The sequence below is a fragment of the Lepidochelys kempii genome, chromosome 26, assembly GCF_965140265.1.
Source record: "Lepidochelys kempii isolate rLepKem1 chromosome 26, rLepKem1.hap2, whole genome shotgun sequence".
NCBI lineage: Eukaryota > Metazoa > Chordata > Testudines > Cheloniidae > Lepidochelys > Lepidochelys kempii.
The window spans coordinates 11,152,862-11,175,637 of NC_133281.1; the positions used below are offsets into that span (position 1 = coordinate 11,152,862).

General features: G+C 46.0%; 1 protein-coding gene across 13 annotated transcripts in view; it reads right to left on the reverse strand.

Annotated features, from left to right (window-relative positions):
- AAK1 (AP2 associated kinase 1) overlaps window positions 1–22,776 on the reverse strand; it is a 126,158-nt gene that overhangs the window by 41,223 nt on the left and 62,159 nt on the right. For all 13 annotated transcript variants that reach the window (XM_073325207.1, XM_073325204.1, XM_073325205.1 and 10 more), the window contains 8 exons: window positions 19,682–19,803; window positions 17,753–17,834; window positions 13,665–13,797; window positions 12,145–12,248; window positions 9,969–10,048; window positions 7,456–7,610; window positions 4,897–5,156; window positions 2,909–3,133 (listed from right to left, as the gene is read on the reverse strand). In XM_073325207.1, the coding sequence (XP_073181308.1) occupies window positions 2,909–3,133; window positions 4,897–5,156; window positions 7,456–7,610; window positions 9,969–10,048; window positions 12,145–12,248; window positions 13,665–13,797; window positions 17,753–17,834; window positions 19,682–19,803 (1,161 nt within the window). The remainder of the gene's footprint in view (window positions 1–2,908; window positions 3,134–4,896; window positions 5,157–7,455; window positions 7,611–9,968; window positions 10,049–12,144; window positions 12,249–13,664; window positions 13,798–17,752; window positions 17,835–19,681; window positions 19,804–22,776) is intronic.

A 22,776-nucleotide genomic window follows, 5' to 3' on the forward strand; every position in this document is an offset into this window, starting at 1 on the left:
TAGAGGTTGTAGCGGGAACAGGATTAAGGAGCAAAATATCTGTGAGTGCTAGCTGTTTAAACAGGGGCTGGAGCCCCATGGATTTAATGGGATTTCCACAGAAACCTTGGATGTAATAGTTTCTTCACAGCTCAGGATACAAAATTTCTTCCAAAACACAAACCAGCCACATGTTTCAAGCCCCCATCCCCAGGTTGTCAGTGAGTATAGAACCCAGAACCTCCAACACGGAAACCCACAGCCGAGCACTTGAGTTAAAGGAACAACTCGATTAGCTGGTAGCAGAGGCGAGCTCTTATCTTCTGTGGCTCAGACAGTGGGGGGGATACAGGACATAGCCAGCATGACACAAAACTGTCCTTCAGCTGTGGGAACCAACACTATTAAACATAACCAGAGTACACAGAGCTTGACCAAGGAACAAGGAAGGGCTGGACAGGAGGGAGTGGGGTAACAAAGTGTGTGAAAGGTCTTAACAGCCAGAGGGGAAGGAACTGCATAGGGAGGTTCAAGGGTGTAATGCCAGTCCCTAATGTTTTCGATACAAAAATTGAAGACAGGATGGGTCCATTCTGAAGCCTTTGAAATGAGAACTTCAAAAGGTTTCAGAGAAGTAGTTTCGTTTTCTGACCGCCTCACTCCTGCGAGATACATATACATGTACACCCACTAAAAAGACTGTGGTGTTAAATAATCGTCCGATTTGTCACCACTTGGTTTCTAAGTCAGCCTGCCAAGCGTGACTTCACGATCCAGCTGTAGCTCAATCCCCATTTTAAAAAGGGAAAAAACTGGAGTGTGGAAAGAGATGGGAAGTCTGTCTATTTTATTCCCCAAGTCTGGGCATTTCTGTTCTGCCTCTGCTCCAGTATGCAGCAGCATCTTGGTCCATCTTCAAACCAGGAAAGAGACATTTCCCTCTGTTCCTCTGGAACACACACCACGCACACCCAGCATGGAGTTTGATTGCTGCAGGGTCACATGTGGAAGGCAATCAAGAGCAATCTTTTCCTTCACCTGCTTCATTTTAAGCCTCGAATTGCACTAGTGAGAAATGGGTTGGTCTTGACCATTTCCAATGCACCCACCTTATGTCGTTCTCTGTACGTACAGTAAAACAGTGTACTCAGGGAGGGAAGGGCTGTACTGAAATCTCGGCAGAAACATACATGGCTCGTAATATCAAAAAACTTTATGCAACATGAAAAGGCCTTGTCAGGGCCACGCCTGGCATTCTCTGCCAAAAGAGCCAGCTACGGAGAGATGTCGTCTCACTGCTCATTTTTAAAATGAGACACTTAATGCTTTTTCCTGGTTGCTGTAGGAATGGGAACTGCTGTGTATTTAGCCTTTTGGGGGATGGGGGGAATTTTCACACTGGATTGTTTTATTAAAGTTAAGATTTTCACGTAATTGAATTGTGTCAAAGGATCTCCAGGCACCTTCAGAAAGGCTCTTTAATAAGTCTCAGGAATTTACTCCTCTAAGAGGAGTGGAATCATTCATAGATAAAAAGGCCAGAAGGGACCACTGTGATCTAGTCTGACCGCCTGTATAATGTAGGCCAGAGAACGCCCCAAAAGAATTCCTAGAGCAGAGACTCCTGATTTTGGATGCTTCTGTTGGCAGATGCCCAAGTTCATGGCCCGTGTTTACTAGATGATCACAATGGTGCCTTCCTGCCTTGGAATCTAGCAATCTACGACTCCTTAAAATGGACTGATTTTCAGGGAGTGTTTAGCACCTGCCCCCTGGGGAGAATACAAGAACAAAAAACACCCCCACACCCATGTCCCTAAAGCATCCGTTTGGGCACTCAATTCTAGTCACTTTTGACAATCTTTGCTTCAGAGACGAATGCTGGCACATTTTGCGGGGGACAGCGCTACCCACTGACCTTGGTCAGCCCACTCCAGGAGAGAACACATCAGTTTTATGCCATACGTTAGCATTACCTCTGCATAAACATGTCTCGACGACCTTGTAGGGAAAACCCTTCGCCGGCTCCTCATGAGGCACATTGTTCAACCAAATTTTCAGAGCAAGGGGCTAAGAGTCAGGAATCCTGCGCTCTGCTCTAATCTCAGATAGTAACCCCCCCCTGCTGTCATAGCGGTTTACCTCACAAAGTTGTAACGACAGTATCCTCACACCCTCCTGTGAAGCAGGGCCGTGCAATTACCCCTACCGTACAGAGGGGGAAACTGTGGCACAGAAAGCTTCAGTGATTTGCTGTGCCACCGACACTCTCTGCGACTTGGGCAAGGAACTGAACTCAGGTTCCCAAGTCCCAGGTTTGTGCCCTCCTCACTGGGCCCTCTTTCCTCTCCTGACTTGCAGTATCGATCTCTGTGCTGCAGTTCCACCCCCCTCCCACATCAGTGACAAGCATGTGATGCCTCTCATGCAGGGTTGAGCAGCTTTGCCATATGTATTCAGGGACACTTAATGCAGGTTAAGTCTATTCTGTACGAGAGAGGGAAAGTTATTCTCCTCCCTTCTCTCAGCTCAACCTACACTGCTCTAAACTTCAGCACACCCAGGAGGCAGTTTCCACAGAGAATCCAGCACCCTCTGGTCGGGAAAAGCCCAAACAAAACCTGTCTCTTGGAAAGCACCTTAGAAGCAGCAAGACGGGCTCCCACAGCTAGAGCTTGGTACCAAGTACTGGAGTTGGAGGCCTCCTGAGAATGCCTTATTCCCTCACCCCTCTGGGCTGAATCCTGGGGGACACAGAACCGGGATTACGTCCCCCACTCAACTAGCCAGGCAGGTCGCGAGCTGGGTCTGGGCCCGGGAAGCGCTTAGCGTTCCTCCAGGGAGGAGCACTTACACTGCACTTTCAGTCCTCCCCCTCCCCACCACTCACTCCCTTCTCTGCCGCTTTCAAGGCCTGGCTGGTTCTTACCACTTGCTCCTGCCCAGGTGCGGGCTGGGCTGCAGCCTGCGGCTGGGGCGGCATTGGAGCCTGTTGCTTTGGTGGAGCCGCCGCGACCGCCGTCTTCTGCTGCATGGCTGCCTGCTGGGCGATCAGCTGCTGCTGGTAAAAGTTCTGCATCAGTTGCTGCTGCGCCGGCGCCCCCTGCTGGATCACTGGAAACGGCGACACCGCTGGCTGTGGCATCACTGGGTACTGCAGGGCCGTGACAGACATGGAGAGCCACGGTAATTGGGGAAATAAAAACAAGCCATGACGACTTCGAGGCCGTCTGCGAAGGGCTACTAGGAAACTGGAGTTGTGCCCTAAAACGTAGAAACCTTTTCTATTCCTTCCCACCTTTATCAAATGTTAAAGAGATGAAGGTCTCCTCTTTCCTTGTCTGGCGGGTATCTTCATGGCAGGACCCTGAGTCAACACACCCACCTGTTCAAGTTTAAGAAAGGCTTCCCTCGACCACGTGTCAATCAGGCGTTAGGCTTATACGGAGGTTACATTGGGTACACTTACACAGCAAAGGAAAGCCTGCAGCGGGCCTGTGCCAGCCGACTCAGGCTCACGATGCTTGGACTTGGACCCACCTTGCAGGGTCCCAGAGCTTGGGCTCTAGCCCCAAAGTCTACATAGCACTGAAACAACCCTGCTAGCCTGACTTGGCTAGCACAGGCCAGTTGCAAGTGTTTAGTTGCTGTATAGACATATTCAGCATAAACATCCCTTCCCCTGTTTAGCAGTCAGGCCCGGTCTTGAATGGGGAGTTTTGCACCTGCACTGGGCCCCATTTGACATTAAACGTACTGTGTCTATAGCACGGGTAATTACAGCTACTTTGTCACAGAGTATGAGAGTAGAATTAAACACATATCGCTTGGCCAAAGGACAAGCCAACGGGACTATAACACTCCATCGGTAGCTGCTTAGATTGCAAGCAGCAGCCTTGAGTCAACGGATGGGTGCTTTTCTCATGCTGGGTCGAATGACAGCAATTGTACATCAAAACACCCCACTGTTCAGATGGACTAATGCGATTTGTTCGGTGAATTATTGGTGAACTTTTTCTGGCTAGTTACGGAAGTGGGTGACTGGCGGAGAAAGATCTTCCACTGTTGTATGCAGTGATGTTATAGCCGCGTTGGTCCCAGGAAGTTAGAGACACAAGGTGGGCGAGGTCATCTCTTTTAGTGGACCAACCTCTGTTTGTGAGAGAGAGAGAGAGAGAGAGAGAGAGAGAGAGAGAGAGAGAGAGACAGACACGCTTTTGAGCTTGCATGGTGCTTAACACAGACCAGAAGACGAGCTGTGTGTGGCTTGAAAGTTGTCTCTCTCTCACCAGTGGAAGTTGGTCCAATAAAAGATATTCCCTCACGTACCTCATCTCTCTAGTTGGAAGAGAGACTTTCCCAAAATGGTGCAATCAATTGACCAGTAAATCAGTGTGCAGCATTAGCAGTCGCCGTGCTATGGAAAAGTGACACGTAAGGCCAAGACAAGGTCCTGCCGCTGGAGGTCATGAAGACCATCACAGCGCTTTTTTGGCAGAGTCCCAACTTCACTAATTCCAAGCAGCCTACTTAAGAATTCCCCTCGTCTGTTGGGTAGGGCTCTGGCCTTGGCAGCAGACGACCTAGGTTCTGTCCCCAGCTCTGTCAGTGCTGGGACACCCTGGGCAACTCACTTTGCCTCTCTGTTCCTCATCCTGCCTCCCACCCTTTGCCTGTTTAGCCTGTAAACTCTTCAGGGCTGTTCCCCGCTCAGCTACACAGCACAACCCAATGAGGCCCTGATAGTGCCTTGAGTCATCAGCTGCTAACAATCGAAAAGAGAAGAAAGAAACCTCCTCGTTCCTCTCACACTTTTGTGCCTCTGCTGAGAACAGGTTGGAGACATTTGAACTTGCCACCTTGTGGCACCGTGGCCTAGCACGGGCGCTGGACGCACGGAGAAGCGGCCATGCTTACCTGCTGGGCTTGCATCATCTGCTGTTGCTGCTGCAATAGCTGCTGCTTCAGGAAGAGCTGCTGCTGATGAGGAGGGGTGGCCTGCGGCTGAGTAGAAGGGACTGGCGACGGGGCTACTGGGGTCTGCTGAGGAGCGGGCGGCTGCTTGGGCTGGGGCTGAGGGGCAGGCTGTGGTTGAGCTTGCGGAGGGGGCGCTTTAGGCTGCTGAACGCTTGCAGGAAGGGCGGGCTGGCCACTACCCAAAGCAGCAGGGCCTGCCACTAAGAGGGGAAAGACAACGTAAGTAGAGATCAGAGCATGCAAAGGTCCTGCTGCCTGGCAGAGCTCCAGCAGGGTCCAGGAACAATGAATCATAGAATCTCAGGGTTGGAAGGGACCCCAGAAGGTCATCTAGTCCAACCCCCTGCTCAAAGCAGGACCAATTCCCAGTTAAATCATCCCAGCCAGGGCTTTGTCAAGCCTGACCTTAAAAACCTCTAAGGAAGGAGATTCTACCACCTCCCTAGGTAACGCATTCCAGTGTTTCACCACCCTCTTAGGAAAAACTTTTTCCTAATATCCAATCTAAACCTCCCCCACTGCAACTTGAGACCATTACTCCTCGTTCTGTCATCTGCTACCATTGAGAACAGTCTAGAGCCATCCTCTTTGGAACCCCCTTTCAGGGAGTTGAAAGCAGCTATCAAATCCCCCCTCATTCTTCTCTTCTGCAGGTTAAACAATCCCAGCTCCCTCAGCCTCTCCTCATAAGTCATGTGTTCTAGACCCCTAATCATTTTTGTTGCCCTTCGCTGGACTCTCTCCAATTTATCCACATCCTTCTTGTAGTGTGGGGCCCAAAACTGGACACAGTACTCCAGATGAGGCCTCACCAATGTCGAATAGAGGGGAACGATCACATCCCTCGATCTGCTCGCTGTGCCCCTACTTATACATCCCAAAATGCCATTGGCCTTCTTGGCAACAAGGGCACACTGCTGACTCATATCCAGCTTCTCGTCCACTGTCACCCCTAGGTCCTTTTCCGCAGAACTGCTGCCGAGCCATTCGGTCCCTAGTCTGTAGCTGTGCATTGGGTTCTTCCGTCCTAAGTGCAGGACCCTGCACTTATCCTTATTGAACCTCATCAGATTTCTTTTGGCCCAATCCTCCAATTTGTCTAGGTCTTTCTGGATCCTATCCCTCCCCTCCAGCGTATCTACCACTCCTCCCAGTTTAGTATCAGTATCATGTTTACACTCGGCCTCCCCTGAGAGAAGAGTCCTCAAGAGAGGGAGCATCCTATTGTTCTTCAGGAGCATCCCAGGGGGATGTAATAGGGAATTGTATCCCTGGCTATAGAATGGTTCCAAAAATCCATAGGTTCTCAGCTAGGCTGTCTCGAGTCTCAGAGCAGGTCAGACAGCACCAATGATTTTCACAGGAAATTTAGGGTTTTTGGAAGTTTCCTGTGAAAAAGTCCGTTTGACAAAGGAAAAAAAAAAAAAAAAAAAAAAAAAGGAGTACTTGTGACACCTTACAGACTAACCAATTTATGTGAGCATAAGCTTTCGTGAGCTACAGCTCACTTCATCGGATGCATACTGTGGAAAATACAGAAGATATTCTTATACATACAAGCCTTGAAAAAAAATGGGTGTTTACCACTACAGAAGGTTTTCTCTCCCCTCACAAACCCACTCTCCTGTTGGTAATAGCTTATCTAAAGTGATCACCCTCCTTACAATGTGTATGATAATCAAGGTGGGCCATTTCCAGCACAAATCCAGGTTTTAAGGAGAGTGATCACTTTAGATAAGCTATTACCAACAGGAGAGTGGGTGGGGGGGGGCCTGGATTTGTGCTGGAAATGGCCCAACTTGATTATCATACACATTGTAAGGAGCGCGATCACTTTAGATAAGCTATTACCAGCAGGAGAGTGGGGTGGGAGGAGAGAAAACCTTTTGTAGTGGTAAACACCCATTTTTTCAAGGTTTGTATGTATAAGAACATCATCTGCATTTTCCACAGTATGCATCCGATGAAGTGAGCTGTAGCTCACGAAAGCTTATGCTCCGATAAATTGCTTAGTCTCTAAGGTGCCACAAGTACTCCTTTTCTTTTTGCGAATACAGACTAACACGGCTGTTACTCTGAAAGAAAAAAAAGTTTCCAAAAACACACACACACACACAAAGCGTTTATATGTTACTGTCAATTGAAAAAAAAAAACTTTACCAAAGTATTTTCAAGATTTCATTAAAAAAAAAAACCCAAACAAAAACTACAAACTGTTGGCCAGGATCAAAGAGTTCTGCAAAAAGTTTTGGTGGCTAGAAAAACAACACACTTTTTTCCTCCCCACTGAAAAAGGTACCAGCTAGCTCTAGTTCGGAGACTAAACTTCCTTAGAAGCCTGTTCAATTTCTGTAGGACTATCGGTTCTCTGTACTCGGTTCTACAGAATTTTTGCCATAGGACTGAAGTGTTGGAATGAATTTTATTAGGCAAATTCAAGGAGTTTCTGAGCATGCTCAGGTTCTGTTCTGTGGATTTTGTAAGGCGGCCACGACTCACCTTGTGGTTGGATGACTGCTTGGGCTGTGGGCCTCTTTCTAGGGGTGAGGGCTGGCTGAATAGGCAGAATTCCAGGGTTGGGTTGTGTCTGTCCTGCTTTAGGCCTCTGACGTGGAGCTATGGATGTTTCCATTGGAGGAATGGGATCAGTCAGCCTGGGTTGGGGGAAAAACAAAACAAAAACATGAATAGAAGATAAACTGCTTCCAATTAGCTGCTTGAATGAAAAATGTTTTACTGGGCTACTGACCACCATGGACAGGAATTCCCAAGGCAGGACACTGCTATGGTTACATAGGTCTGACAGACATAAGGTAACCATAAATCAGAGCCATCTACATCAAAAGCCCATTTGCTCCTTTGCCTTACTTAATGGGAATCTAAGAACTAAATTTACCTGCAAAGTTCAGGCAAACCAACATTCTAGCCCAGTGGCCAGTAATAGTATTTTTACAGAATAATCTTGTTATTACTTAATAACAGGTTTCAGAGTAGCAGCCGTGTTAGTCTGTATTCGCAAAAAGAAAAGGAGGACTTGTGGCACCTTAAAGACCAAATAAATTGGTTAGTCTCTAAGGTGCCACAAGTACTCCTTTTCTTATTACTTAATACTTACACAGTGCTTTTATCAGTAGATACTGAAGTGTTTTACCAAGGTCAGAGAGTATCGTTATTCCCACTTTAAAGGGGAGAGTAAATGAGGCCAACAGAGGAAGGGACTTGCCCAAGGTCACCAAGCCAGGCAGTGGCAGAGAAGGGAACAGACACTGTACCTCCTGATTCCCAATCTGCTGCTTTACCTGGTTTGCGGAACTCCCTCCATGACCATGCAAACTGGGCAGACTAGCACATAGCATTGCTCTGACTGTTGCCAACAGTGCTTAAGTAGCAAGTGAATAATCAAAGTGAAAGAGACACACTGGAGCAAATATACATGAGTCATTCCTACGGAGGCTACTGCAAGTCATTTGGAAGTTGAAACAAATGCACTCGCAAAATTAATCCAGCACGTTCATTTTGCCTGCTCTTGTGATTATGGCTTTTCATCTTGCTGGACAGCTGGAACTTGTCAAAAATCGCTTAATGCATTCAAAATGTTTGACACAACATACTATTTAAATTTGGACTTTTTATAGATTTATGGAAGAGCAGATGAAGGGCATAATGAATTCGCTTTATGGCAGCTGGCATCCTCCAGCAGAACTATATAGATTGGCATCTTAAAAAGTACTCTTAATGAACTGTCTTGGCTTCAACCAAAGTATCAGGTACTATACATTTCCCTTCATATTTATCATCCCATAATAATGCAAACCCACAGGGCACTATTGTGCCATGCAGCGCTCAAGACATCTTAATGTCTTTCAGTATTTTTTTTTATCGCTGAGCTAGATAAGAAATTACTCTATTATTATTGAAGCTCGGGTATAAAAAAAAATACTACTAAGGGCAACTTCTGGGGCTAATTGCCAGTAGGTAGAGGACATCACAAGATTCAGAGTAACAGCCGTGTTAGTCTGTATTCGCAAAAAGAAAAAGGAGTACTTGTGGCACCTTAGAGACTAACCAATTTATTTGAGCATGAGCTTTCGTGAGCTACAGCTGAAGTGAGCTGTAGCTCATGCTCAAATAAATTGGTTAGTCTCTAAGGTGCCACAAGTCCTCCTTTTCTTTTTGCGACATCACAAGAGGCATTCTTTCAGAGTCTGATTGTTATCTACATAGGGCTATGAATATACTAGTCACTCTGCAGTAAATATAAAAGATGTACTCAGGGCCCTGAAGAGTTTACAGTCTGATCCGAGTCATGACAGAACGAACAAGGCTATCAGAACGTCAAGGAGCAGAAAAAACACATGCATTACAGCAATATGCTCCCTATGTGGTAGATTCTCAGTCCCTGGCAGACTCCAGATCTTTGCTGATTGTCATCCCAAGAGATGTTCTAGCTCCAGCAGAAGCACTGGGTGAAGTTGTCAGGCCCATGTTTTGCTGGAGGTCAGACTAGATCATACTGGGTCCTCCTGGCCTTAAAAAAAAAAAAAAAAAAAAAAATCTACCAAAGTTGATGTGGTTGCTCTGCAGGTTTATACTCCGGGGGCCTCACCCAAAGGCCACTGAAGTAAAGAGGAGTCTTTCTACTCATTTCAATAGGCTCTGGATAAAGCCCTTAGTAGGGATGCTGCAGTACAGACTGAAAGCTTTGGCATATGGACTTCAAGCTGTTACACTGAAACAGTGCCATTAGTTTACAAAATCTAGCAACTGACTCAGACGCAGCATTGTGCGTACGAGGAAAGAACTCTTTCATCTTGCCATTTGCTGTCTTTCACTTTAATGGGCATTTTTGTTTTAAATTACAAGTCCCAGGATCACAGTATAAACCTCAAACTATTTCTACCAGGTGAGCCAAATGAGAACACTGGTGGTTTTTTTTTTTTTTAATGGAAACAGTTCAAAATCTGAAAAGACAGAGATGAAAAGAGAAAGATGTAAAAGACAGATGCTCTTACCTGGCCTTTGGCTGGCTCTTTTTTGCAGCTGCTTCACTAGCTTTCACTGGTTCTGGGAGCTTAGCAGGCAGCGGAGAATTCTGAAAATCCAAAAACCACTGGGTTTACTACAGAAAGTAGAAATCATGCAGGATTGTAGATAAAGTTTGCAAAAGAGCCGCAGCAAAGTCAATGGGATTTAGGATCCTAAATCAGTCAAATTAGCTCCTTTTTCAAAAATGACAACTATCCCATCATTAATGGCCTAGGGAAATAGAGCATGGAAACCCTTCCAATGTTACAAACGACAGACAACCTTGTAAATCAGGACCAAGTCAATTTTGTAGTGTCTGGTTACCGTTTGTGGAATTTGAACACAAATATACAAACAGAAGGTTGACATGACACAAATGGGTATTTTAAAAGGTAACAAATATAGATTAATGAATAAAATGTGTTAATATTTGTATGGAAACTTCATACATATTAACTATGACAAAATAAAAAGTTGGAAATATGCTCCAAACAAGAGAAATGTAATCAGAAGCGGAATGGAAAAACCAGGAAGGTCTCCAAACCATTATCTTTAGGCGACTGGATGAAAGTTTTGTACCACCCAAATATTCTTAACACAGTATAAAGCACCTGTAAACCACAGTTTTGAATTGGATTCTAACAAGATATACTAAATAACATCAGCAGATGACTATTACATTTACTGTACATTTTAAATGGAATGTGGCTAATCTTAGTTAACCAGGCTATAGCCACAAACCCAACTGCAGTACAGATTACATACGCGATGAAGAATTCGCCTGGAAATCAGTTTCACAAGCATGGTCTAGTTTGCCATGTACACATACACCTCTACAGAAGGTCCCCATGACAGCCTCGTACTGGTAAACCGGGCATGGTAGTAAATAAGTGATTTGCAAGGGCTGGCGTTGGGGTTGGGGTTTCCCCACACATGCACACACCATAGGGAGTGGAGAACCAAACCAAACCAAAAAACCAGCATACACTTCTGTTCATTATAGGCCTGGGAACCCACGGATGCAATAGGCCGGTTTTCCTAATTTTCAGGGTCGCCCCCATTTTTCACACGAATGACTGTAGCACCGCCCATGGTTTGTTTAGTAGCCCTGCAAGACTTCCATTACTACTTACACTCATGTAAACACCAGGAGTACGTAGTCATTTAATGTTGCTTAAGTATCAGCTGGAAAAGATGAAAGTCTAAATTTTCTAGAGGAACTACCGATTTTTGGGGGACCCTAACTTGAGCCAACATCGAAGGGTCTGATTAATCGCTTTGGAAAGTTTCAACCTAAATGCGTGAAGAGACCGAATCGATTCTGAAACGTAGCTATACTGTGAACTTCCCCACCTCCCTCACACCTGCAACGAGCAGGCTTCCAATACCCACGGAACAAAAACATGGGCAGCATCCCAACCCTTCCCCACACACCCCACCTCCCAATACCACAAGACATTAATGAAGAGAGAGTCATTGCAAGTGTAGTGCAATACACAGAAACCGCCCCCCTACACCACCCTCTTGTACTTTGCTGCAACGTTCTTGGAATCCCCAGGCTGTCCTCTTTCTGGGTTCAATCATTGCGACCTGCCTTTGTTCCTGTCCCAAAACTGAAGTGCACATAAAAGAAGGGCACTTAAATGCATCCCCCCTTCTCTCCTTCCAAGAGAGATGTTTGCACTGCCTCCTTTGATAACACTCAGCTGGAGAGCATTTACTGATTTTTCTTGGGCCTGTAGATCCAAACCTCCAGAGATTTATCCTTCCTAGCCTCCCGCATTTTCACATCATACAGAAGCTGTCAAATCTCATCACCCCTTCTGCTGTTGCTGCTTTTAGACATGGTGATGGATGGATGCCACCATGAAAACAGCAAAATTACTTCCTTCCATGCACTTTACTAGTTATCTTCCCCAGAAAGTGTTTAATCTACCATCTACCTGTATTGCTCACTAGGTACGACGTGTCCTGTCCTTTGTGCAAGTACTGATTCCTAGTGGTCTCAGACAAGCAATCTGCCATTCTTATACCCCAGAGCCACAAACTAAGCAATGGGTTTCTCCAGCAGCCTAAATTAAATGGAGATAAGGAATAATAGCGCAAAGAACCTTCAGATGGATTCAAGCCCCAACTCCACTGAAAGGGTCCATGGTCACTCACCTGTACATTTGGAACGGGGCACTCCCTCTTTGTTAACTTGAATGCAAAGTAAGAGACCTGGTAAATATCAGGTCTCTTGTCAGGGTCTGGTTCAAGCATATACCCTAAAAAAAGAAAAAAAAAAAAATCATCAGAAGAAGACGTGGGTGCCGAATATTAGAAGATGCAGATTCATGGATAATCATGTAGCTCATGTCTGCCATATATGCACATGGTACATGAGCCACACCTTCCAGGTCAAGTTTGGATTGCAAGACAGCAAATCTTTAACAGGCATCAAGAGACTGTGTACTTAATGTACTTATTCTGCTGCAATTGTATGGATTCTACACATATAGACCCAAGTACCAAATCTTGCACTGGACCCGATGGGGTTATACAGCGTACATATCGTGGCTCAGAGCGTCCAAGAAGCCTTTAATCGCAATCATGGAGCCTCACTGAAGGCAATAGCAAGGTTCTTTTTGACATCAGTGGGAACAGGAGCAGCCGCAGTTCCTTCATTAAAATACCAAGTCAGTTTACTTTCCTAAACAAGCCAAGGCAAGCATATTCACCTACCAATGGAAGTTTTAAATGGTGCACCGACAGTAAAAGTCAGCAGACTTCTTGGTGTGTCCTTGGGCCAAGTTACTTCCCCTGTCTATAATTCAGTTCTCCAACTGTAAATCAGGGATATAGATACTTTCTCCTACCCTTTATTTCGGCTCTTTAGATAGTAAATTGTTTGGAGCAAGGACCAGCTGTTGCTGTACGTATGTATAGCAGCTGGCACAGAGCGCTGATCTCAGTTGAGGCTTCTAGTCCCTACAATGACGACAACAGAAAACTTTCTAATGCTCTACCCATCTCTGCCTGAGAGAGTAGCTGAAGGACAAACATCTGCACAGACTTGTCCCCTATATTAAACTGACTTCAAGTTTTATGTCTGCTCAAACCAGGGCATATGGAGAAGTATCAGCTTATTTTGAAAACATGTCGGAGTCTGCGTTACTCACACACAACTGGCAAAACCAAATGCTCTACTGAAAGCAGGCAAGATATTCCAGCTTTGCTGAGAGTAATACATCGTACCCTTAATTACACAGTCACTTGAGTCAGTGGGTTATTTGTAATCGTTTTACTTCTGTTTCTCAGTTCACAGAAGATGAAATCTTATCACGAGGCTAAATCACTGTGGCTCCTTATGCAAATAGACTTATTACTGGAGAAACATTTTTGCATAAAGAGGCTTATTGTGCAAATTTCGGTAGCAATCTTAACCCAAATGGTTGTCTATTTCCCTAGTTTTCCACATAGATCATCACAGTCCATCCAAATAGAAACTCTGCTATTATAACCATCTTTGGCACAGCCATCTTCTAAATTACTGTAAACTCATTCATTTCATCCTTGCATGTGAACAAGTCTTTTTGAAGGAGAGAACATACTCCAGTTCCTTAGCTCTAATAATTGGGAATTAGAAAAACTTCATTTAGAACATGAAACCAAAACTCTGCTATTGAAACGGATATACTCACGTATGAGACAGTGCATGTCTTGGGAGTAGCGAGAGTTGTCTGGAATGGTGAAGTTTCCATCACAAATTGCCACCTGACTCTCCCCAAAGGGTAAAGTAAAGTAACACAATTTGTACAGTAAACAACCAAGGGCCTAAAGAGAGGAAAGAACAGAAAGAAATATTTAAACAGTAACTACTGCCATCATAGATTAAAGAGGAAGGATGGCCCAATGGTCAGAGCACTAGCCTGGGACTCGGGAGAACCAGGTTCAATCCTTGCTTTGCCACCTTTCCTGCATGACCTTGGTCAAGTCATTTAGCCTCTCTGTATCAGAGTTCCCAATCTGTAACACGGGGATAATCGCACTTCCCTACCGGACAGGAGGATAAATACCTTAAAACAACATGAGGTGATCGGATACTATGAAAATGGAGGGCAGATAAGTACCTAAGATAGATCACACGCATTATTAGCCACAACACTGCCTCAGTCCACATATCAATATGTATATGAAGGAGATTGAGATATGGCTACTTGGTCCCTACTTCAAATTCATTTAAATATACTTCAGATGTGTTGGGCCGAGTAGGAGGCCAAAAGGTTGTAGGAGCTTCAATCATATCAACTCTTCATCCACATTTGCCACTGTCCCCCATTGTGGGGAGGGCTGTTTGGAGTAGAAAGAACAGTTCCACAGTACAGAGATTCTCTTATGGCTGAGGATTTTGTCTACAAGGATTTCTCTGACCAGAGAAATTTCTGTTGTCATAAATCAGACTGATTAGGTCAAGGTCTAGTCACAGCTGCAAGCTACTTTTAAAACGCTCCACACAGTCCCGAAAAGAGGGAGGCCTTATCTACCCTAGAAAGCTTTAAACACACCAGGATAAACAAACTGGCTAAACTCTTTTAGGGCTTATCTACATGCACATTTAGCTGGCGGCAAGCTGGCACGTGAATCTACCCCACACTAGCCTGCCTTCCTCTAACTGTCCGTGCGGACTCCGCTGATGGTCGAAGCAGATCGACAGACTTAGTCCTCTTATCTAAGGGACTAAATCAAAGTATATTAAACTGCTAATGTGCATGAACTGGGTCCATATAGACGGTTAGTCTGCAACAGGCTAGCCCAGGATAGATTCGTGCCCAGGCTTGTCACAAATTGATGGTTTGCGCAGACAAGCCCGTAGTGTAGATGCAGTTCTATGAATGTAAGAGTTCCCTGAAGCTAGACCAGTATGAGCGCTTGGATACTGGTATCAATTGAGTCCATGCTGGGAGTTGTACTGCTAAAATGTGACAGCCCTAACCAAAATAGTTCCACCTGAACTGAATCTGTGTGTAGACAAGGCCAAAGTAAATTTGTATGAGTTGAAAACAGAGAGTAGTAGGTGAAATACAATGGAAAGGAGGTTAAAAAAAAAAGCAGGATGGTCTCAGGGAATTGCCAGATTATAATTGGACAAATGGGGGGGGGGGGGGAGAAGAAGAGAGAGAGAACATTGATTGTATTTGGGTAATTGGGAATTCAGGCAATCGAGAGGGCAGGAGCTGTTCAGCAGCAGGGTGGCTTCTTCTGTGGACAGGGGCTTGTACTCACAATCCTGGCCAACGGTCTCTGCTCTGCCCTGCTCACTTGCTCCTGCGACAGAGGGGCTGCGGAAGGCTGGCTGCCACAGGAGGACCTCCCACACAGCCACAGGTTCATTGTCCTCCTTACAGCCCTGGCCCTGGGTCTGTTCTGTTATCCGAGCCTCTGCATTATCCAAATCCCTTCTCTCCCCACTCCCCCCAAATGTATTTCATGTATCTCCTGCTCAGGGACAAGGAAGGGTTCAGAAAACGTGGAGGTTTGACAATAGGGTTTGTTAATCAGGAGTATACTGTATACTAGACTGGCAAAGTGCTCCTAGGATGGACGCAACTATATCAGCAATGCCGTGCTTCGTAGGGCATGCCCCTTTCTCCCCGAGCCAAACAGGGATCACACCTCATCCCGCCCCTGACAGAGCTATTCTGGCAGAGGTCTGAGGCATAGACCTGCCCCAAGAGCCAGGCCCTGCCCCAGAAAGGATACGCTCTGAGGAGACAGGCAAGACAAAGGATGGTAAGGAAACAGACACTAAGGGTCTGGGCCAGGGTCAAACAGCATGTCGGTAGCAGAGCCAGAAATAGAACCTGGGGAGTAATTCTGCCCAGGAGGGTGCTATGGCGGCATTAAGTTTTGTGCCCCCCTGCTTTCCATCTACTGAAGGGGGCCATTTTAGACTGCCTCTGGCTGGCAGAGCCACCCCAGGGCTGCCCCTTACGCTGGAGCTTGCAGGGAGCTGCCCTACACAGAGGCTGCATTGGAACAGTTCTCCCCGGATTGGCTCCCTTTTATGCTGCCACATCCATGCAGCTTCCAGTCAACTCCCAGTCCAGTGCCCTATCCACTAGGCCACACTGCCTCCCAAGCCAGAGGCTCCTCACAACACACAGGCCCCAGTCCTACAGCGGCTCCCATTAAACACCAAAGAATGAAAAGCTCAGTAGGACTCTGGGTGCATGCAGGCTTTTGCTGGACGGTGCTCGTAGCTAGGAAAATGGCCTCTTGCATATACTGTGCCCAGTTTTTCTTCCTCTCATATACATTGAGCTGTTTATGCAGAGCAGTTGTTGAGGCTACAGTTCAACTCTTATACACCGGTTACTGCCTGACTGTTATCTAACTCAGAACTTTCCAAAGCATTTAGCTACACGCAAGGGTAACGTTTAAACTAAGTCATTCCATTCATCACTTCTGCAGAATCACTGTTCCGCTGGAACAGAGACAGGATTCTCTTCTCTTTTTCCCCCCACTCTTTCTGATGTGAAGATAAGCTGCCTTTATTTTATTAGGTTATACGGCTGCACATTGCTCAACCGTCACATTGCACCTTCAACAGGACAGCAAGTCACAAACAGGTTTGGACGTCATCGCCAGAAACCGAGCACTGCAAAATCTTAGTGAGGAAAAAAATCTGGTCAGGTTTGGGAATCCAGGGCCAAGTTACTGTCTTGGGTAGGAACCCATGTCAGACTTTTTAAAAAACACAAACACAAACAGTATAGCTTTGATTTTGCGTGGTTGAGACCCACAGTCAGGTGCAGCTTTGGATCTGTTCCAGTCGGGGGGTGGGGAGGGGGTACAACTGCAACCAGTGAATTTCATACATCTCTGAATTAAAGCATCACAAGAGGGCGCAGAACAGAGACGCAATCATGTTTCATCAGCTGGCCCAGTCATTTGAAATAACACAACACAAAGATCAAATGGAGCCTCTCTCTATGCAGAACTTAGTCAAAAAATATCCACCTCTACCCAGATAGAACGCGGTCCTCGGAAGCCAAAAAAAAAAACAACAAAAAAACACACTTACCGCGTTATAGGTGAAACTGCATTATATCGAACTTGCTTTGGCCTCGAGCATTTCCGTTAATAGTCACTTCCTGCCCCGACTGACCCCTCAGAACCCCCGACCCATCCAACCCCTCCCGCTCCTTGTCCCGACTGCCCCCTACAGAGACCCTCCTGCCCCTAACCACCCCCCCAAGACCCCACCCCCATCTAAGCCCCCCTGCTACTTATCCCCTGACTGCCCCCTCTAGAGACCCCCCCCAGTCCCTAATCACCCCCAGGACCCCCACCCCTACCCAACCCCCCCCCGCTCCCTGACTGCCCCACCCCATCCACACCCCCTGCCAGGCCCCTGGGACTCCCACGCCCTATCCAACGCCCCCGTCTGCCCCGCTCCCAGAACCGCCGAACCAGCCAACCCCCCCTGCTCCTTGACTGCCCCTCCCCCAAGACCCTCTGCCCCTTATCCAACCCCTCGTCCCTGGCCTGGCACCCTTAACATGCCGTTCAGAGCGGCGTGCTGGAGCGCGCAACCCTGCCCCCCCAGAGCACTGCTTTACCACGTTATATCCGAATTTGTGTTATATTGGGTCATGTTATATTGGGGTAGAGATGTATATGTAAATAACTGTTTAGGTATATCCAATAGTTATCAAGTAATCAAAGTTTTGTTTCCCCCCCCCCGAAAGTTACAATTATGTAACTTTTGAGTGGGTTTCATACATACCCATATATCTGCTTTTGTAGTAATAAGTTGGCCGCTATACAGGTTGACCATTTCTGGTGCTCTATAGGACAGTGTCGTGTACCTACAACAAAAAGCTTCGTTAGTTAATTGAAGTCACAGGGTAGCGAGTTGGGGAAGGAAATCCATTTGTTTTAATTGCAAAGGATTCCCTTCCCCACACCCCAACAATTCAAATTTCACTTTTCTATAATAGAAATGCACTAGGTGCTCCAGTTCTAAACCAGCAAAAGGATTTCTAATGCATTTTATAGGTTGAAGTATTTTACAGGATAGAATGAAGCTGGTTATAAAAGAAAAAAAATTAACTCCCACAAACTTCCCAGGGAAATGAAGGCTACTGCAAGATCCTTTTAACAGCCAAGAGTTTGCTCTCAAAAAGTCCAAATCTCTTAAAAACCAGAGCTAGTAACATTCAAAAATTCAGAATATTAACTTGCTATTCCACATCGGTTGTTAGCTGCATGTCCCTTGCACTGTCGTCACTCCCGGGGCTTTGGACAAAATCCAGTCATCGTAACTGAAAGCGTGGCTTCTAATAAATAGGCTTCCATGCTGGGAGTTCTGCTCAGAGGTATTGTGAACAGGAGGAAAATTACTTTATAAAAACAAATGGTAATTGAAAACTGCACCAGTTGTAACTAAAGTACTGGCAAAAGTCAGACACAGTCTAAAAGATCCCTAATAATGAGGTTTTGTCTGAAGGTGGTTTAAGGATGCTGTGGTCTTGTGTGCTATTTACCTTGATTATGAAAGGGTGTGGCAAAGGGCTGGCTTCTTTTGCAAGCTTAGCAATAAGTGCGCAAACAGGCTTGGACTGCTTTGCAAGATTAGGAGCACTATAAAATCTAAGTCAAAAGGCTGTACATATGAGAGGCAGGACAGACTCACTTTTCACAGGGTTTAGTCATTCCCATGCAATTCCTAGCATGTGATTTATAGTCAGGGAGCGTTAGAGTAATCAGAGAGTTTTCAATAGAGATTTTAAGCTATACGAGACCCCAGGTCCCCCATTCTCTGTCCCTTCCTTTCCCCACATATCTTCCCTCCACCACCTTCTCCCTGACTCAGGATCACCCAACTTCTCTCCCATTTTAACAGCTTCCTTGGGACCACACTTTGCAGCCACCACCTTTCAAACCTCAGAAGAGCACTTGGGCCTCTTTTCAGAGCCCAACGCTGCATTTCTTTTTTTTTTTTTTTTTAAGGCAACTGTAAGAGTCACTGCTGGAGTAATCTAGGGTGGTCAGGGATTATTTTGTCGTGTTCATTGCCTCACAGCGCAGGCAACCCCGGGAGAGAGGAGCTGAGACATACTGACCCCCATGATATAGACCACTGAGCTGATCAGTATCGGTCAATACAAGGGTTCTTATTAGTCCTAAAGCAACTTCCTGGCTTTCTGGAGTAATTTGTTTCCTCATCCGCGAAGCATCCAAACTACCATGCTTAAACCTATGCACAGGTTAGCATCACCACCACCACCAGGCTAGAATCAGGGCCCTATTGTGCTAGGTGCTACATAAACACAGAACAAAAAGACAGGCCCTACCCCAAATAGCTTACAGTCTACGTTTAAGACAAGAGACAACAGATGGATACAGATAAACTGTCGGGGAAACAATGAGACAATATTGGTTACTATGACAGACAGACAGTGGTCCCAGCACACCAGCAGCCTAATGGTGGTCATGGTTTTTTGGTAGGTGTTGTGACAAAGGAGAGTTTTAAGGAGAGCTCAGAGGGAGAATAATGAGGTAGCTCTGGGGAGGTTTAGAAGTGTGAGGGGCAGCATGGGAGAAAGCGTAAAGGAGTTTGTTTGAAACTTTAGCAGGTGAGTGATGGAGGCTGGCATCATGGACCAATTGGAGGCGGCAGTCAACGTATTGGTGTAGAGAGACAGACACTTACTTCTTGATCTCCTCTTCTACTGCATTCACTCCTTCGGTTTGAGGGTTCTGGAATTTGTTGGTGGCACTTCCGAAGTCACACAGGACATAATGGCCACGATCATGGAGCAGGATATTTTCAACCTAAAAGCATTGCACACAAAACACATCCATTTCTTTGCATTAAACAAAATTTCTCCTCATTTTCTATAGCCAGAGCAACATGAATATTGGTTTTTTTAGATTCTACAGCACACTCCGACTCCAACTTTAAGGTCAGAAGGGACCATTCGGATCATCTAGTCTGACCTCCTGCACAACGCAGGCCACAGAGTCTCACCCATCCACTCCTGTAACAAACCCCTAACTTATGTCTGAGTTATTGAAGTCCTCAAATCGTGGTTTAAAGACTTCAAGGACCAGAGAATCCTTCAGCAAGGGACCTGTGCCCCACGCTACGGAGGAAGGCAAAAAACCCCCAGGGCCTCTGCCAATCTGCCCTGGAGGAAAATTCCTTCCTGACCCCAAATATGGTGATCAGCTAAACCCTGAGCATGTGGGCAAGACTCACCAGCGAGACACCCAGGAAAATTCTCTGTAGCAACTCAGATCCCACCTCATCTAACATCCCATCATAGGTCATTGGGCATCTTTACGCTAACAGTCAAAGATCAATGAAATGCCAAAATTAGGCTATCCCATCATACCATCCCCTCTATAAACTTATCCAGCTTCGTCTTGAAGCCAGATACGTCTTTTGCCCCCACGGCTCCCCTTGGAAAGCACATGTACTAAATAAGTTTGAAATAGAAACAGTCTTATAATAAAAAGAGGGGAAGAATAGCCATGTAAACCATCAAGACCCGTGCACACCTCGGGGTGGGGCGGGGGAAATCACACAGTTGCTGCTAGAATACCATCTTCCCTTCCCCTTCATGTCTCTTTTCATAGAATCTCAGGGTTGGACGGGGCCTCAGGAGGTCATCTAGTCCAACCCCTTCTCAAAGCATGACCAATCCCCAGTTTTTGCCCCAGATCCCTAAATGGCCCCCTCAAGGATTGAACTCACAACCCTGGGTTTAGCAGGCCAATGCTCAAACCACTGAGCTATCCCTCCTCCTTTTCATTCCCCTCAACCCCCCCACCCCACCCCCAGATTGTATTGTCTCTATTAAGACGGTCAATTCTTCAGGACAGTGACTGTGTCTTAGTTGTCTAAAGTGCCTAAACATATTGCAAGTGCTATGATCTACATTTTCAATAGTGGATTTTAATTGGGTGTGCTCAACAGGAGATGTCTAAGAGGGGCCTGATTGTCAGGAAGTGCTTAGCACCTCCTGTCTATGGGGAAAGAAAAAACGAAAAATCAGGACCCTTTCAAGGTGCCTCAAGGTCAAAAATAACTAGTCATTTTTAAAAATCCGTGTTTATACAAGTTCTGCATAGAAAATATAGGGTACCAAGTATGGTAAAAACTAAAGAAATAATATCTGAGCACACAACGTATATACACCATAGATCTGCTATCAGAGCGCGTCAGCCAATGACCGACACGGACTCCAGCCCTCTCGAGCATGGTCTTCCCCACAAAACAGCTTGCAGAACTAGACCCATTAGACTAAGCCCAGTTCCTCAGTTTCTTTCCCAACCACCGGCTATGTTGATCACAGGATTGTCACTGAATCTTATCCAGCTTGATTGTCATGCAGGCTGCCAAAAGGCCTAGCACTTACAAGTGGTATTTCTGAGGCCAAAGCCATACAACTGGGTACTGCAACATCTATGATGGGCACAGGGTTTGTCTCTGGCTACTCCCAGTATTTAAATATTGCCAAAACACTGCGATTATCCAGGTGTCATTTCAAACCAGTAGAGTCATTGCCTTCCTCACCCTTTGCCCTTTCAACACAGATGGAGGCAGAGAAAGAGAGGAAGAAGGATAGGCCAGGGTTTGGACGCTAACCTAGGTTCAGGAGACGTCTGTTCAATTCTCCACTCCGCCACAGACTCCGAGACACCTTGGGAAAGTCACTTGGCTTCTCTACGCCTCAGAACCCCATCTGTACCAATGGGGAGAGGAGCACTGCACCACCTCACAGGGCTGTTGTGAGGAGAACCATATTAAGGCCCTGAGAGGCGCTCAGATACCTTGGGACTGGAGGACACACGGATACAGAAGATACACTGCTTCAGACATCCAATGCCATTGTACAAATATTAGCTAATAAAACGGTTTTAAAAAAGGGGCTTCCCTTCAAAGATGATCTAAAAAGAAAATGGAGCATTTTAAGCAGCAGAAGAAAATAAAGCCTACAGCAATTGCGGCTGGGAAAGAAAACGTGCTGGCTTGCTTAATCCATGCTCGTAACACCCCCGCCCCTCCCCTGACATCCATCTGCTTTGAATAATGCACTGTACACCGTTCTACCTAGTAGCGCTATGTTCCAGTTATTCCTTATTCCAGGAAAACGTCTGGCAAACGTTTTCTGGAGAGCCCCTCCACTTCAGCTTGCTGAGAATTCCTACTCTGAAGCATCTAGCAAGGTTGATTATGGTGGCATCGGGCTCTTAACATGCAGCTTTCTTCCGACCCCCTTTCAATAACTTCCAAAGAAAATAAAGCGTTTCTGATGAGAAATGTATGACTGTTGCTGACTGGTGGGCCAACAGAATGGACGGTCTGTTTCAACACCAGGCAGGAGGCGCTTTCGTTCAAGTCAACGAACTCGACAACCGGGGCCAGATTATTACAGACGCTGAGCGCTGAACTCTAGATGAAGTCAGTGGGAGCTCAGCGGTTCTACCGTCAGACATTTACACTCCAAAATGGAGACAGATGCGGGAAAGCTGTGGGTTGCTTTGGCCTCATTAGCTGAGGGACATAGCCTTTGACTTTGACTCAGAGGCAGCTACTGGTCCCTGCTAATGCAGCGAGAGAAAAGGTAACGGGGCAGAGGAAGTGGGATAGATCCGTATTTTCTTTAGTTGACAAGTAATAGGCACCTATTGCCTACATCTCTAAAGAAAGCCATAGCTTCAGACCTTGCATGTTGCACTTAATATGGCCTAAAATTTTCAAATCTAACTAAGTGATCTGAGGTGCTTTAATATTTGGGT